Source organism: Staurois parvus, unplaced genomic scaffold, assembly GCF_062004578.1.
Source record: "Staurois parvus isolate SC_StPar_1 unplaced genomic scaffold, SC_StPar_1.0 ptg003601l, whole genome shotgun sequence".
NCBI classification, from domain to species: domain Eukaryota; kingdom Metazoa; phylum Chordata; class Amphibia; order Anura; family Ranidae; genus Staurois; species Staurois parvus.
In genome coordinates, this window is record NW_028321397.1 from 944,748 (window position 1) to 960,209 (window position 15,462).

A 15,462-nucleotide genomic window follows, 5' to 3' on the forward strand; every position below is an offset into this window, starting at 1 on the left:
AACTTGGAGTCTACACCCTCAAAATTAAGACACCAATGATATCTCCTTGTTTCTGCCTTCATAGTTGACCTTTTAAATCTGTGTGACTGACTGTAACGCATTGCTGCTCCCTTTCAGATTCCAATTGTGATCCCCATTGCGATGGTTCTGGTCTCTGCCTATCTGGTGATAGCACCCATTATAGACGAGCCAGAGTGGGCCTATTTATACTGCGTTCTCTTCATCATTAGTGGACTCGTAGTCTACTTCCCATTTGTGCACTACAAGGTCCGATGGGCACAGAAGATAACAAGTGAGTATAACTAGTAATGGTCATCAAATAAAGAATGACTGTACCCGACCTGAGCCCGAAGATCCCCTGCTAGCTGTCAAAGCGGGGGCTGGTGTGTTCACCTTTCATAACATGTTAAACCCATATTCAATTATGAACTTATCCTTTAAAGTAAAGGCAAAGAGTCACCTTCCGTGAAAACTATATAAACGATAAGATCTAGGCACGCAGCCAGCTGACGTTACCAAACTTGACTCTGCTCTGCCAGCTTCCCACGTCTCCCTATTGGTCATTTAATGTTATCAGCCTCTTCACTGACCAATAAGGGGATGCTCCCCCTCGCCGGTGGAGAGAGCCTGATACCGACCAACACCAGACCACACACCCCCCCCCCCCCCCCACACACACACACGGGGAGAGCCTAACCGTGACCAACATCACCCCTGCCCCATCCCCCCCCACCCGAGAGAGCCTTTTACTAATACCCCCCCACCACCACCAGAGAATAAGACACTCACCTTCACAGCTCTGGCCATCCTCGGGAACGACAGTTGGGCTTCTGCATTCACCATCAAGCAACTTCTCTTGGATCCCACCTGGTTCCCATGCCGCATATGTCCCTTCTTCTGGAGGGCAGTGCTGCCCCCCAAAAAATGCCGCCCTAGGCAAATGCCTTGTGGTAAATACGCCCCTGCGCTGAGGACATGCAGTTCTGAATGGACTGCAGGCTCCTCATAGTTCATTCACAAGTCTGGACACGTGTAAACAAGTAGGTAGAGGTACAGGCTGAAAAAGCTGAAGGAGTCTGGCATTGCACCTCTGATCCATTAATCACGGATGCAATGCTTTCCAGGCTCCTTGGGGAAAAAATAACAAATGCACACTTTTTTCCTGCAAAAATATGTGCATTTATTATTTTTTGCCAAAAGGTGAACTTATGAAAAAAAAAAAAAAAAAAAGGCAGCAGAAAAGTGTTAAGCTAAGGGTGACTTCTCAGTTTTTGTTAGTAATCTAAAGCGAGAGACCTCTTCTCCATTGTAGAGGACATACAGAGTGGGGTAGGTTATAAGGGAGGTGCCTTGGGGAACGTCCTCAAAAACTTTGCCAGTGTCCAATCCAGGTATGAGCCTGTAACCCCTGGCCTGGGAATACTGAGCCTGTAACCCCTGGCCTGGGAACACTTTGCAGGTAACCCCTGGTCTGGGAACACTGAGCCTGTAACCCCTGGTCTGGGAACACTGAGCCTGTAACCCCTGGTCTGGGAACACTGAGCCTGTAACCCCTGGTCTGGGAACACTGAGCCTGTAAACCCTGGCCTGGGAACACTTTGCAGGTAACCCCTGGTCTGGGAACACTTGGCCTGTGTCCTGTACTGTACCACTGAACTATATTTGTATCTTCATTTCAGAGCCAATCACTATGTATGTACAGATGATCATGGAGGTGGTGCCAGCGGAAGAATCCAAAAAATAAAGGACGGTGTGAATTGGTCGCACTGACAATCTGAACTCTGGACACTTCTGTACATATTGTAAATGTAATTTGCGAGAACGAAACGCATCAAAATATTCTCTGTGTTCCATGTCGGTGGATCTGGAATCAGCGTGTCCCATGCTGGGATGTCTGCAGTGACCAGGAATGAATTGCTGGATAAGTCACCTAAGATAGAGACCCATTAACTAACAGTGGGCCTATGGAGAAGAATGTTTTCTTTCAGGAATGTCAGAATCGAGTTTGTAAAAAATTCTGTACAGCTAAAGTCACTGGCCAGCTGTGTGACAGATCTTCAACCAACACATACTCACTGCAATCACAACACAACCTAACTCTTCAGACTCCCTGACTCTATGCACATAGCTGGGGATTGCTTGGACATTTTAAAGTGTTTTTTCTAAAATGTATACTTATCTAATCACAATGTAAATAGTGTGTTCTTAAACCAATCTTTGTTTTTATGTACAGTTTACGGTAAAATATGTACAAGGGGTAGCTGTATTTGCTCATTACATAGGCAGGCTCTGCTTCCTACTTAGTGCTGTACAGTGAAGATACTTTACGGCTTCTGCCTGCAGTTGATGACCATCATCAGACTGATACAAAACAATAGAATTTTTTTTTTTTTTCCCCCACCATTCAAATAATGGACTGCACACCAAAGATGCATGTCCCCAGGATTAAGCCCTGCTGTGGGTGGAAGACATTGGGGACATGGCTGGGAGTGGGAGTGACCTGGCATTGCAATAAACTTTGGCTGGAATTGAACATCTTTCAGTGTGTGGCCTACTATTTGGTTGATGGACTACAGTGGGGAAAGAGCAGACTCCAGCACCTTGGCACCCGGCTGATTGCAGGGAATGGAGATACAGGCTGGCCTGTGAGCAGTGAAAGGGATTGGGCTCATCTAACAGTGGCCTATTGCACAGACCTACAGCTACGTGCCAGTTCACATATACTGCGCTGACTGAAGTTTTTCTGCACGGGAAGAACAGCAATCACCATTAGGATATGCAGAAAACAATTTTTTTAAAAGGGAAAGACTGACAATTGTCCTTAGTGTGCGCCAGGGGTGGACTGACCATTTGGAAACTTGGGCACTGCCCGGGGTCAGTAGGGGGCCCCATGAGATGCCACTGGTACCTTTTTCATAGGCTTTTTTTAGTTTGGGCAAGGACACAGGGGCCCCATGATCCCCTATTGCCCTGGGGCCCCATGAGTTGTCAGTCCGCCCCTGCTGTGCACTAACACTACCTCTGTCACTGGAGGACAGCTTACACTGTCAGAGCAGGAGAGAGCTTTCTTGCTACAGGGCTGGTGACAGAGGAGAAGAGAACTCCCCATCACCGCCAACAAATTGCTGCCTCCTCATCCCTGTCCTGAGATTTTCCATAGAGATCATCTGGGCACTGTGATATCCCAAACAATAAATGTGCAGATTCTGCTGATTGCATTCTAACCTAAACAGAACATGATTTTTGGACTGTGCTTGGATGAACAAAGACCTTCAAGCTTTAGGGAAGGTCTTCCCAATGGGTCAGAGAAAGCAACAAAAACCTGACAATATATATTCTAAGGGGTTGATCTGACAGTAGTGAATGCAGCAAAGTACTCTACATGCACCAGAATTGACATAATTGTGTCATCTCTGGGCTGCCATCTTGGTCAAGTAAATGGTGATCTCAGATGACGCCTGAACAAAGGTGGTGCCATCCTTCTGCAGAGATAAGCAGATGAAGACATTGGCAGGGGGAGTATTGTGATCTATGTGAGATAAATGCCTGCAAGGGTTACAGTAACACATTACTAGGCATGGATGGATGTGTGTATATATGGGTGTATATATATATATATATACACACACACACATATATATTAAGTATATATATATACACACATTCATTAAGTGTATGTGTGTGTGTATATACAGTCATGGCCGAAATTGTTGGCACCCTTGATATTTTTCCTGAAAATCAAGTATTTCACACAAAAAAGGTATTGCATTAACACATGTTTTGCTATACACATGTTTATTCCCTTTGTATGTATTGGAACAAATATAAAACAGAGGCAGAAAAGCAAATATGACATAATGTCACACAAAACCCCAAAAATGGGCTGGACAAAAGTATTGGCACCCTTAACTTAATATTTGGTTGCACACCCTTTGGAAAACATAACTGAAATCAGTCGCTTCCTATAACCATCAATAAGCTTCTGACACCTCTCACCCGGAATTTTGGACCACTCTTCCTTTGCAAACAGCTCCAGGTCTCTCTTATTGGAAGGACACCTTTTCCCAACAGCAATTTTAAGATCTCTCCACAGGTGTTCAATGGGATTTAGATCTGGGCTCATTGCTGGCCACTTCAGAACTCTCCAGCGCTTCTTTGCCATCCATTTCTGAGTGCTTTTTGACGTATGTTTGGGGTCATTGTCCTGCTGGAAGACCCAGGATCTTGGACGCAAACCCAGCTTTCTGACACTGGGCCCTACAGTGCGACCCAAAATCCTTTGGTAATCCTCAGATTTCATGATGCCTTGCACACAGTCAAGGCACCCAGTGCCAGAGGCAGCAAAACAACCCCAAAACATCATTGAACCTCCACCATATTTTACCGTAGGTACTGTGTTTTGTTCTTTGTAGGCCTCATTCCGTTTTCGGTAAACAGTAGAATGATGTGCTTTACCGAAAAGCTCTATCTTGGTCTCATCTGTCCACAAGACGTTTTCCCAGAAGGCTTTTGGCTTACTCAAGTACATTTTGGCAAACTGTAGTCTTGCTTTTTTATGTCTCTGTGTCAGCAGTGGGGTCCTCCTGGGTCTCCTGCCATAGCGTTTCATTTCATTTAAATGTCGACGGATAGTTCGCGCTGACACTGATGCTCCCTGAGCCTGCAGGACAGCTTGAATGTCTTTGGAACATGTTTGGGGCTGCTTATCCACCATCCGGACTATTCTGCGTTGCAATCTTTCATCAATTTTCCTCATCCGTCCACGACCAGGGAGATTAGCTACAGTGCCATGGGTTGCAAACTTCTTGATAATGTTGCGCACTGTGGACAAAGGCAAATCTAGTTCTCTGGAGATGGACTTGTAACCTTGAGATTGTTGATATTTTGCCACAATTTTGGTTCTCAGGTCCTCAGACAGTTCTCGTCTCCTCTTTCTGTTGTCCATGCTTAGTGTGGCACAGACAGACACACAATGCAAAGGTTAAGTGAACGTCTCTCCTTTTTATCTGCTTTCAGGTGTGATTTCTATATTGCCCACACCTGTTACTTGCCCCAGGTGAGTTTACAGGAGCATCACATGCTTGTAACATTCTTATTTATCCGCAGTTGTGAAAGGGTGCCAATACTTTTGTCCAGCCAATTTTTGGAGGTTTGTGTGACATTATGTCGAATTTGCTTTCTTTCCTCCCTTTTTTTGTTTTGTCCCAATACACACAAAGGGAATAAACATGTGTATAGCAAAACATGTGTTAATGCAATACGTTTCGTGAGAAATACATGATTTCCTGGAGAAATATCAAGGGTGCCAACAATTTCGGCCATGACTGTATATATATATACACACACACACACACCCACCCATATATATATATATACACATACATACATACATACACACACACACACACACACACCCACCCATATATATATATACACACACACACATATACATACACACATTAAGTATATATATATATATATACACACACACACACACATATATATATATATATACACACACATTAAGTATATATATAATATAGGACCACTTTGAGTCGAAAGTTTAGATAAGACATAATAAATGTCACTTTAATTTCATTTAACTTTATTGAACACGTGTAAATATGAACACTACACACTAACCTGCCACAATCATGTGACCCTTTCTCAGTATTTAACACACACAACGTGATCAGCAACACAGGGAAGCAAAAAAAATTAAATAAAAGGAAGTGAACCCCAATACTATCCAGAAAAATGTTACAACTGCTAAAGTTAAATTTAGTTTTTTTTATTATTCAATGCCATTTATAATCCAGTGCAGTTCAGCCTAACACACTTTGATGTGTGTAGAAGGCCCAGGAGCAAAGGGGATTGCATCAAGTACCCCTAGAAAACCTTAGAGGCAAGGGGCTCATCTGCAACGTTTACATTCTGCGGAGATGTGCATGGCACTGCCCACACAGCCACATCATCAGAGATCTGTGAATGAATAAACTACAAATGACACCTGTCCATGTGGCAGAGGGACTAGTGATGCCCAATAAAACACAAAGGCGGTAATTACCGCACTCGTACTCCATTGACATTTCCTTCAGCTCTGTAACTGAATGTTCCTACCTCAGTGCAGACATGCAGCTGCAGAACAAGTCTACAGGATCCTGTAAACTGCACCCGTGAACAACTGAATCACTTTGTCTGAGGGATGCTGAGGTCAAAACATCAGAATAGACTTGCTCTACAAATGATCCAAATATTCCTGTCTGGGCGTGGCAGCAAGTGATAGACATTTTTTTAAAGGTCAGAATTGCATCAATAGATGCAGGGAATGGTGCATGTTTCTGTTAAAATGCATGATGGCAGCTACCCTGTGTATGTGGCAATTGCTCTTAGTTTACTGGTGCTTAGACTGTCAGCCTGCACAGAGATTTTCCAGCTTGCAGGACAAGTGCGTAATCCTCACAAATATTAGTCTTGTGGCTACCTTTTCAGCCAACCTGCTAAAGGCTCAGAAAGTAGATTCAGTTCTAAGATTGCTTTAAATATAACAGCTAGATGCGTTTCTAAATGCATGTTCATAGGATTTTTGTTCTCACTGCAAACCTTTTCCTGTAACTCCAGTGAGTGACACAAAGGGGTAGATTTACTAAAACTGGAGGCACTCAGAATCTGATGCAGCTGTGCATGGTAGCCAATCAGCTTCTAACTTCAGCTTGTTCAAATAAGCTTTGGCAATAAAACCTGGAAGCTGATTGGTTTCTATGTAGAGGTTCTCCAGATTTTGCACTCTCCAATTTTAGTAAATATCCCCCAAAAGTCTTTCACCTTTAGGTTATACTGCCACCTACAGGAGAGTCCTGGTCACTGGCAAACAAAAAAGGAGGAACATCTCTAATGAGCTCAAATGGTGGTTCTGAGGTGCAGAGAGAACTAGACTGAGGTCCCACAGTCAAAGGGGCAGCTACATGGAAAATTCCCTGCAAAAGGCATAAAACCAATGGTCTTGCAAAGTAGAAGATAAAAAAAAAAAAAAAAGCAGAAACCTGACCTTTGATAATGCTGTGAGCCAAAAGCTGGTTCAGACTCTGTAGAAAGGGGAGGATTCACCCCACAAAGAAACTGCTGGGCAAAAGCCTCAGGACTCACAATAAATGAAGATGCTTGCCATGTTTGAAGATGGCCATGTTTGGTGATAGACTTTGTGGGAGGAAGACTAGTTTTAAACATTGTAGGAATCAGATTCAGAGATGGCCCTGTCTTAGGATCTGGACTTTAGCAGCCATGCCGTTAATGGATAAGGTCTCCTTTTGAAAAAGAAAAAAAAAAAACGCAATAAATGCACATTTTCTTGCAGGTAAGAACAGATGCATTTATTTTTCAAAGGAGCCTGCAGAGCAGATCACGGGTGCATTCCCAGGCTCCTGCACTCTGTACATGGCTGTCTGCCCTAACCTCATACAGGCAAGCAGTTAACTGGGAGCAGGAAGACTCAATGGACTACATGAGCGCTCACTATCGCTCTCGAAGTTCAATGAGAACTACAAGCCATCAGCAGCATTGGCTGACGGTACTTGTAGGCAATCATTTACAGGAAATTGTGGATTTTCAAATTTTGACAGTGAGTTTGTCAGTCTCCCTAGGTCTGGTGCACCATGCAAGATCTCACCTCATGGAGTGTCAATGATCATGAGAACAGTGAGGAATCATCCCAGAACTACACGTGAGGATCTTGTCGATCTCCAGGCAGCTGTGACCACAGTCACCAAGAAAACAATTGGTAACACACTACGCTGACAAGGACTGAAATCCTGCAGTGCCCGCAAGGTCCCTCTGCTCAAGAAAGCACATGTCCAGGCCCGTCTGAAGTTTCCCACTGAACATCTGAATGATGCAGAGGAGGACTGGTGGAAAGTGTTGTGGTCAGATTGCACCAAAAACGAGCTCTTTGGCATCAACTCAACTCGCCATGTTTGGGGGAGAAGGAATGCTGCCTATGACCCCAAGAACACCATCCCAACTGTCAAACATGGTGGTGGAAACATTCTGCTTTGGGTGTGTTTTTCTGCTAAGGGGACAGGACAACTGCACCGCATCAAAGGGACGATGGACGGGGTAATGTACCATCAAATCTTGGGTGAGAACCTTCTTCCCTCAGCCAGGGCACTGAATATGGGTCATGGATGGGTGTTCCAGCATGACAATGACCCAAAACACACGGCCAAGGCAACAAAGGAGTGGCTCAAGAAGAAGCACATTAAGGTTCTGGAGTGGCCTAGCCAGTCTCCAGACCTTCATCCGATTGAAAATCTGTGGAGGGAGCTGAAAGTTCACGTTGCCAAACGTCAGCCACCAAACCTTAATGACTTGGAGAGGATCTGCCAAGAGGAGTGGGCCAAAATCCCTCCTGAGATGTGTGCAAACCTGGTGGCAAACTACAGGAAACGTCTGACCTCTGATTGCCAACAAGGGATTTGCCACCAAGTACTAAGTCATGTTTTGTGAAGGGGATCAAATACTTATTTCCCTCATGAACATGCAGATCAGTCATCATTTGTTAGACATGCATTTCTGCTGAATTTTTTGTTGCTATTCTGTCTCTCAGTGTTACAATACACCGAACATTCGATTTTTAGACTGTTCATTACTTTGTGAGTGGGCAACCATTCAAAATCAGCAGGGGATCAAATATGCATTTAATTCACTGTACATGGATCCAGATTCGGCCAGTCTATGTTGAACTGGCTGAATTTTGTTCCATGTATGGCTGGCTTTAGTCTGTCCTAAAGACAGGTCCTGACAAGTACCAAGATCAGATACAGAATCTACAGAAGAAAGCAAAGGCGCAGGCTTGTGACCTCTGTGGTCATAACCAGCAAAAAACGGATTGATTTTGGCCATAAAATCTTGTATGACTGTAGTGAAGACCTCGATCATGATAGCTGAAGAGCTGGCCACATCCAACGGAGCTAGGGAAGAATCCAAACATGGGATAGACTCTAGAATCAGAGGACCACATGATTTCAGATTGAAGACACCAGCCACATCAGTGGGCATTGGAGCTGTTAATGTGAGCAGGACTTCCCCCCCCCCCCCACGGTGTCTAGTATTAGACATGTTCTTAATGCGTGACAGTCATGCAACATAGAACTCTGAGTATGAAGCAAGGTCTCACATACTCAAACAATAAAGAGCTAACAGGTGGGTGAGGGTTGGATGTCCAGAGATCACTACGGTCACTATAGGTGGACAGCAGGAACAGACCAACAAGACCGAAAACAGAGGTTTCATGTGGCTCTTTGCAAAGCAGGAGCAGCAGTAGGAAGATGCTTCCATGATAGTGAATGGCAGGAAAAAGTGTGAAGCGCACTTACTCGTGAACTCTACCTAAGAGATGACATCAGCACTTAGTCCTTCAGCGTTGACCTCTTACGAAGTAGGAACCAGCAGAATGCAGAGATTTCAAAGGCGCCCAGCAATCTAAGTGAAGGAGGTAGCTCCCGCTGTTCAGTCAGCCTGGCCTACTCAGAGTTAGTAGAGAGAACAAGTGCCGTGGCAATGCAAAAGCTCTGGACCTGCAATGAGCTCAGTGGCTAACTTGTTACTTCCTACATGGAACCCTGTTCCTGCAGGTCACTTCCAGGCTAGCCCCACAATGTCTAGTCCAGTGGGCCCAGTCGTGGCAATCCAAAAATCAGGCTGAACACAGCTGTGCTGAATAGCTGCAACTGAAGAGACTGGCCCTAGCAGTGATGTACAGAAGAGTCCTGATTAACCCCTTGTTCACCAAGGTACGTTTATAAATGTCCTGGTATTCAAGGGTTAAGGCAAGCTCACACTAAAGCGGGGGTCAGCAGCCTGTAGATCACGATCTACCAGTAGTAAGTGACTGGTAGATCGTGGTCTGGGCTTGCTAATTGCTGAGTGCAATGCAGGGACTACTGGTAAAGTTGGAGCTGTAGTGTGGAGCAGGAGCCTCATAAGCTGATGCCTCCTCTGTAGTGCCGGCTCCTGTTCCATGCCGCATGATACCAATTGGGTTTTACCACTCAACTGTATGTGTGAACGAGCCCTAAGGGTGCCGCTACTGAATGCAATTTGGGGCTCATTCACAAGTGCAGCAGGCACTGCTGCTGTTCTGAAAAGCCATCCAAATGTGTGGCAATTGGTGAGGAGACGATATGTTGCCTACTCACCACCTGATTTAAACCCATGATTGCCGTGCAATGCACGTGATTGCAACACGGTAGTATGGCAATTATAGGTTTAAATCAGGTGTGAGGAGGTGCCCCTGGGCAGTGCCTGGTGATCTTTGACTTCTCCCATGTTCAGGTAGATCTCCACCACTTTAAGGTTGCCTACCCCTGCTCTAGAGCCACCAGATTCATATTATAGGGCTCTGAATGTTACTAGGGCCAATTTAGACAGGAGCCAATTAACCTACCAGCATCTTTTAGGAGTGTGGGAGGAAACCAGAGTACATAGAGAAAACCCACACAGGCACAGGGAGAACATACAAACTCCAGGCAGGTAGTGCCGTAGCTGGGATTCGAACCAAAGGCCCTACTACTGCTAGGCGGAAGTGCTAACCACTTAGCCACTGTGCTGCCCAAATTATAATATCCATATCATACAACAGCAGATGACCAGGAAACATCCATTCCCAGATACCCCCGGGACTTCTTATGTGTCACTTATGGGTTCACAGCTATCATTCCCCAGCTAATGTTGCTGTGGTATGGCCTTAATCATCAGAGTGAGAGCAATAATTCTAGTGCCACCATTCAGTTAACTCTAAAATGGTAAATTGCAAAACATTTTCAAGCATCGTCTTTGTAGAATTTTGGGCACCGTAGTTTTTTGTGGCTTCTCTGCGTATGCAATCCTATTCCTTGACATGTTTGGTATCAATGTACTTGGCCCAACCTCATCTTTTATATACTTCATAAAAGATGACATTTCTTAAAATTCATTTTAGTGTATTATTTCCTGAAAAAAATGAGTTTGCTAATTTGCTGAGCAAATATTTTGCAACATAAGCAATTGTAACTGGCAATATTTTATTCTTCAGGGTCTCTGCTTTCAGAAAATATATAATTGTTTGGGGATTTAAAGTAAAGTTTCTAGCAAACAATGAAGATTTCTAACGTGTGCAAAAAATGCAAAAAAAATGGCCTCAGTAGGCAAGAAGTGAAAGAAAAATCTATGCTAGCAAACGTACATAGTTAGTCTGGCTGAAAAAAGACACAAGTCCATCTAGTTCAACCAATAAAGGTCAAGCTGAACTTCTCCCGGCAGAACTTAAGAAAAGAAGGTCATCCTCCCAGGACATTAGCAAAAAGAAAAAAAAATGAGGCATACTGGCATTAGGAGGGGTTATCCTGGACTGGCCCCAAATTTTGTTTGCCAATGGCCAATCCTCCTTTAGGCAGCAGTGCAGCTCACAGGTCAAAATGGATGTGAAATTCTCATTCTATCCTATGTGACTGGTTAAAGTGTTACTAAGCCCAGGACCCTGCATTCACTATATCCAGTCTCCCCGGACCCTGCATTCATTATATCTGGTCTCCCCGGACCCTGCATTCATTATATCTGGTCTCCCCAGACCCTGCATTCACTATATCCGGTCTCCCAGGACCCTGCATTCACTATATCCGGTCTCCTCGGACCCAGCATCCACTATATCCGGTCTCCCCACACCCCGCATTCACTATATCCGGTCTCCCCGGACCCAGCATCCACTATATCCGCTCTCCCCGGACCCAGCATCCACTATATCCGCTCTCCCCGGACCCTGCATTCACTATATCTGCTCTCCCCGGACCGTGCATTCACTATATCCGGTCTCCCCGGACCCTGCAGTCACTATATCCGGTCTCCCCGGACCCAGCATTCACTATATCCGGTCTACTTGGCCCTGCATTCACTATATCTGGTCTCCCCGGACCCTGCAGTCACTATATCCGGTCTCCCCGGACCCTGCATTCACTATATCCGGTCTCCCCGGACCCTTCATTCACTATATCCGGTCTCCCCGGACCCTGCTTTCACTACATCTGGTCTCCCTGGATCCTGCATTCACTATATCTGGTCTCCCCGGACCCTGCAGTCACTATATCTGGTCTCCCCGGACCCTGCATTCACTATATCTGGTCTCCCCAGACCCTGCATTCACTATATCTGGTCTCCCCAGACTCTGCATTCACTATATCCGCTCTCCCGGACCCTGTATTCACTATATCTGGTCTCCCACAGTACACAAAACATGGAAATGCAATTATTTTATTAATTATAAACCTCCAAATACCTTTTCTCATCAGCAGTATATGGTGGTCTTGTGACTTCATCAGAGCACTGTTAAAGCTTGTAGAAGGAGTTTTCTTTCTGCTCTAGGAGAATGCAGAACCCCTGACATCTGTCTGGACAGTGCTGATTGGCCCTGTGCTGATCACACGCACTCTCCCAAAAAAAAAAAAAAAACCTCTCTAGCAATACACATCAAACTGAGCATGTGCATGCGACTAGGCTTCAGTCCGTCTTATCAGGTGGACATTTAAACAAGAGGAGGGGCAGAGAAGACAGGATCAAACAGCCTTTTTACACAATGCGGAGGATTAATCCCTTAGATTCCACAGTGAGTATAACAAGCATGCTTTACTGCATCTACAGACTGATATTACTGCTGATGGCTTAGTAACACTTTAACATCTATGTACTGCTGTTTCTTGTCATTTTTAAGATGGAAGACCATAAGGGCCTATTCACACTTATACATGTGTGTTACAAAATACATTAGGTGTTAATGGGCCCTAATTCTTGCTGCAATGAGGTAGCGAGCACAAGTTCTTTTTACAGGCCCAAAAACTGACAGTTTTGTAAAACGTAGCTGAACAGCAGGAGAGATCAGATTAAACAGACAGGTGACCAAGCATGTTTATCCAAAGGGATAGCAGGGAGACACTTTCTAGCCATGTTCTGAGCATGCAAAGCAATACTAATTGGCCAAGAAAAGCTTGTATTTGTGAACATGGCTTAATCGGGCCTAAGTGGTGCAGGAGGTAGGGCCTAATTGCTACAGGAGGTGGAGCTAAATGGATACAGGGCTAAATTAGAACAGGGGGTGGGGCTAAATTAGGCCAGCAGGTGGGGCTTAATTTCCACAGTGGGTGGGGCTTAATTGGTGCAAGTATTTTTCTGTTGCACTGGCTAGCTCGAGAAATTTTGTATTGCCTATATGGTGCAGAATACAGAGCTGAACTCACCACAAATACTATAAAACCTTTAAACTAAAAGAAAAATAAAGGGCAGTGCACCCACTTTCCCCACTTACAAAGATGAGAGAGGCCTGTAATTGGCATCATAGGTAGACCTCAACTATGAGAGACAAAATGAGAAAATAAATCCAGACAATCACATTGGCTGATCTGGAAAGAATTTATTTGCAAATGATGGTGGAAAATAAGTATTTGGTCACCTACAAACAAGCAAGATTTCTGGCTCTCACAGACCTGTACCTTCTTCTTTAAGAGGCTCCTCTGTCCTGCACTCATTACCTGTATCAATGGCACCTGTTTGAACTTGTTATCAGTATAAAAGACACCTGTCCACAACCTCAAACAGTCACACTCCAAACTCCACTATGGTGAAGACCAAAGAGCCATTGAAGGACACCAGAAACAAAATTGTAGACCTGCAGCAGGCTGGCAAGACTGAATCTGCAATAGGCAAGCAGCTTGGTGTGAACAAATCAACTGTGGGAGCAATAATTAGAAAATGGAAGACATACAAGACCACTGATAATCTCCCTCGATCTGGGGCTCCACGCAAGATCTCACCCCGTGGGGTCAAAATGATCACAAGAACGGTGAGTAAAAATCCCAGGACCACACGGGGGGGACCTAGTGAATGACCTGCAGAGAGCTGGGACCAACGTAACAAAGGCTACCATCAGTAACACACTACGCCGCCAGGGACTCAGATCCTGCAGTGCCAGACGTGTCCCCCTGCTTAAACCAGTACATGTCCGGGCCCGTCTGAAGTTTGCTAGAGAGCATTTGGATGATCCAGAAGAGGATTGGGAGAATGTCATATGGTCAGATGAAACCAAAATAGAACTGTTTGGTAGAAACCCAACTCGTCGTGTTTGGAGGAGAGAGAATGCGGAGTTGCATCCAAAGAACACCATACCTACTGTGAAGCATGGGGGTGGCAACATCATGCTTTGGGGCTGTTTCTCCGCAAAGGGACCAGGTAGACTGATCCATGTACAGGACAGAATGAATGGGGCCATGTATCGTGAGATTTTGAGTGCAAACCTCCTTCCTTCAGCTAGGGCACTGGAGATGAAACATGGCTGGGTCTTCCAATATGACAATGATCGCAAACATACCGCCCGGGCAACGAAGGAGTGGCTTCGTAAGATACATTTCAAGGTCCTGGAGTGGCCTAGCCAATCTCCAGATCTCAACCCCATAGAAAACCTTTGGAGGGCGTTGAAAGTCCATGTTGCCCAGCGACAGCCCCAAAACATCACTGCTCTAGAGGAGATCTGCATGGAGGATGGGCCAACATACCAGCAACAGTGTGTGCCAACCTTGTGAAGACTTACAGGAAACGTCTGACCTCCGTCATTGCCAACAAAGGATATATAACAAAGTATTGAGATGAACTTTTCATATTGACCAAATACTTATTTTCCACCATAATTTGCAAATAAATTCTTTCCAAATCAGCCAATGTGATTGTCTGGATTAGTTTTCTCATTTTGTCTCTCATAGTTGAGGTCTACCTATGATGCCAATTACAGGCCTCTCTCATCTTTTTAAGTGGGAGAACTTGCACAATTGGTGGCTGACTAAATACTTTTTTGCCCCACTGTATATAGCGCTGTCAATTTACGCAGTGCTTTACATATATATTGTACATTCACATCAGTCCCTAACCCTCAAGGGGTGTACAATCTAAGGTCCCTAACTCACATTCATACATACACATACTAGGGACAATTTAGACAGGAGCCAATTAACCTACCTGCATGTCTTTGGAGTGTGGGAGGAAACCGGAGCACCCAGAGGAAACCCACACAGGCACAGGGAGAACATGCAAACTCCAGGCAGGTGGTGCCGTGGTTGGGATTGTGAACCAATGACCCTAGTACTGCCAGGTGGAAGTGCTAACCATTTAGTCACTGTGCTGCCCATTTTCTATGGAAATGCTAATTTTACAGCAATTTGTAGCTTAGCGTTTGAGCAGCTTGTCATGCCAGAAACAATCGCTCTGCACTCATCTCTATGGCTTAGCTACAAATCACTGAAGATGGGGTGGAATGGGGTGGGGTGGGGTGGAATGGAAAGGGGTAGGGATGGAATGGAATGGGGTGGGATGGAATGGAATGGGGTGGGATGGGATGGGATGGGAAGGGATGGGATGGGAAGGGGTGGGATGGGAAGGGATGGGATGGGAAGG

At 45.0% G+C, this 15,462-nt stretch overlaps 1 protein-coding gene across 2 annotated transcripts in view; it reads left to right on the forward strand.

The window, feature by feature from the left end:
- SLC7A9 (solute carrier family 7 member 9) overlaps window positions 1-2,537 on the forward strand; it is a 61,070-nt gene extending 58,533 nt beyond the window's left edge. For both annotated transcript variants that reach the window (XM_089667811.1, XM_089667812.1), the window contains exons 12-13: window positions 118-292; window positions 1,680-2,537. In XM_089667811.1, coding sequence (XP_089523937.1) covers window positions 118-292; window positions 1,680-1,744 — 240 coding nt within the window. In that variant the 3' untranslated portion in view covers window positions 1,745-2,537. The remainder of the gene's footprint in view (window positions 1-117; window positions 293-1,679) is intronic.
- The last annotated feature ends 12,925 nt before the right edge of the window (window positions 2,538-15,462 follow it).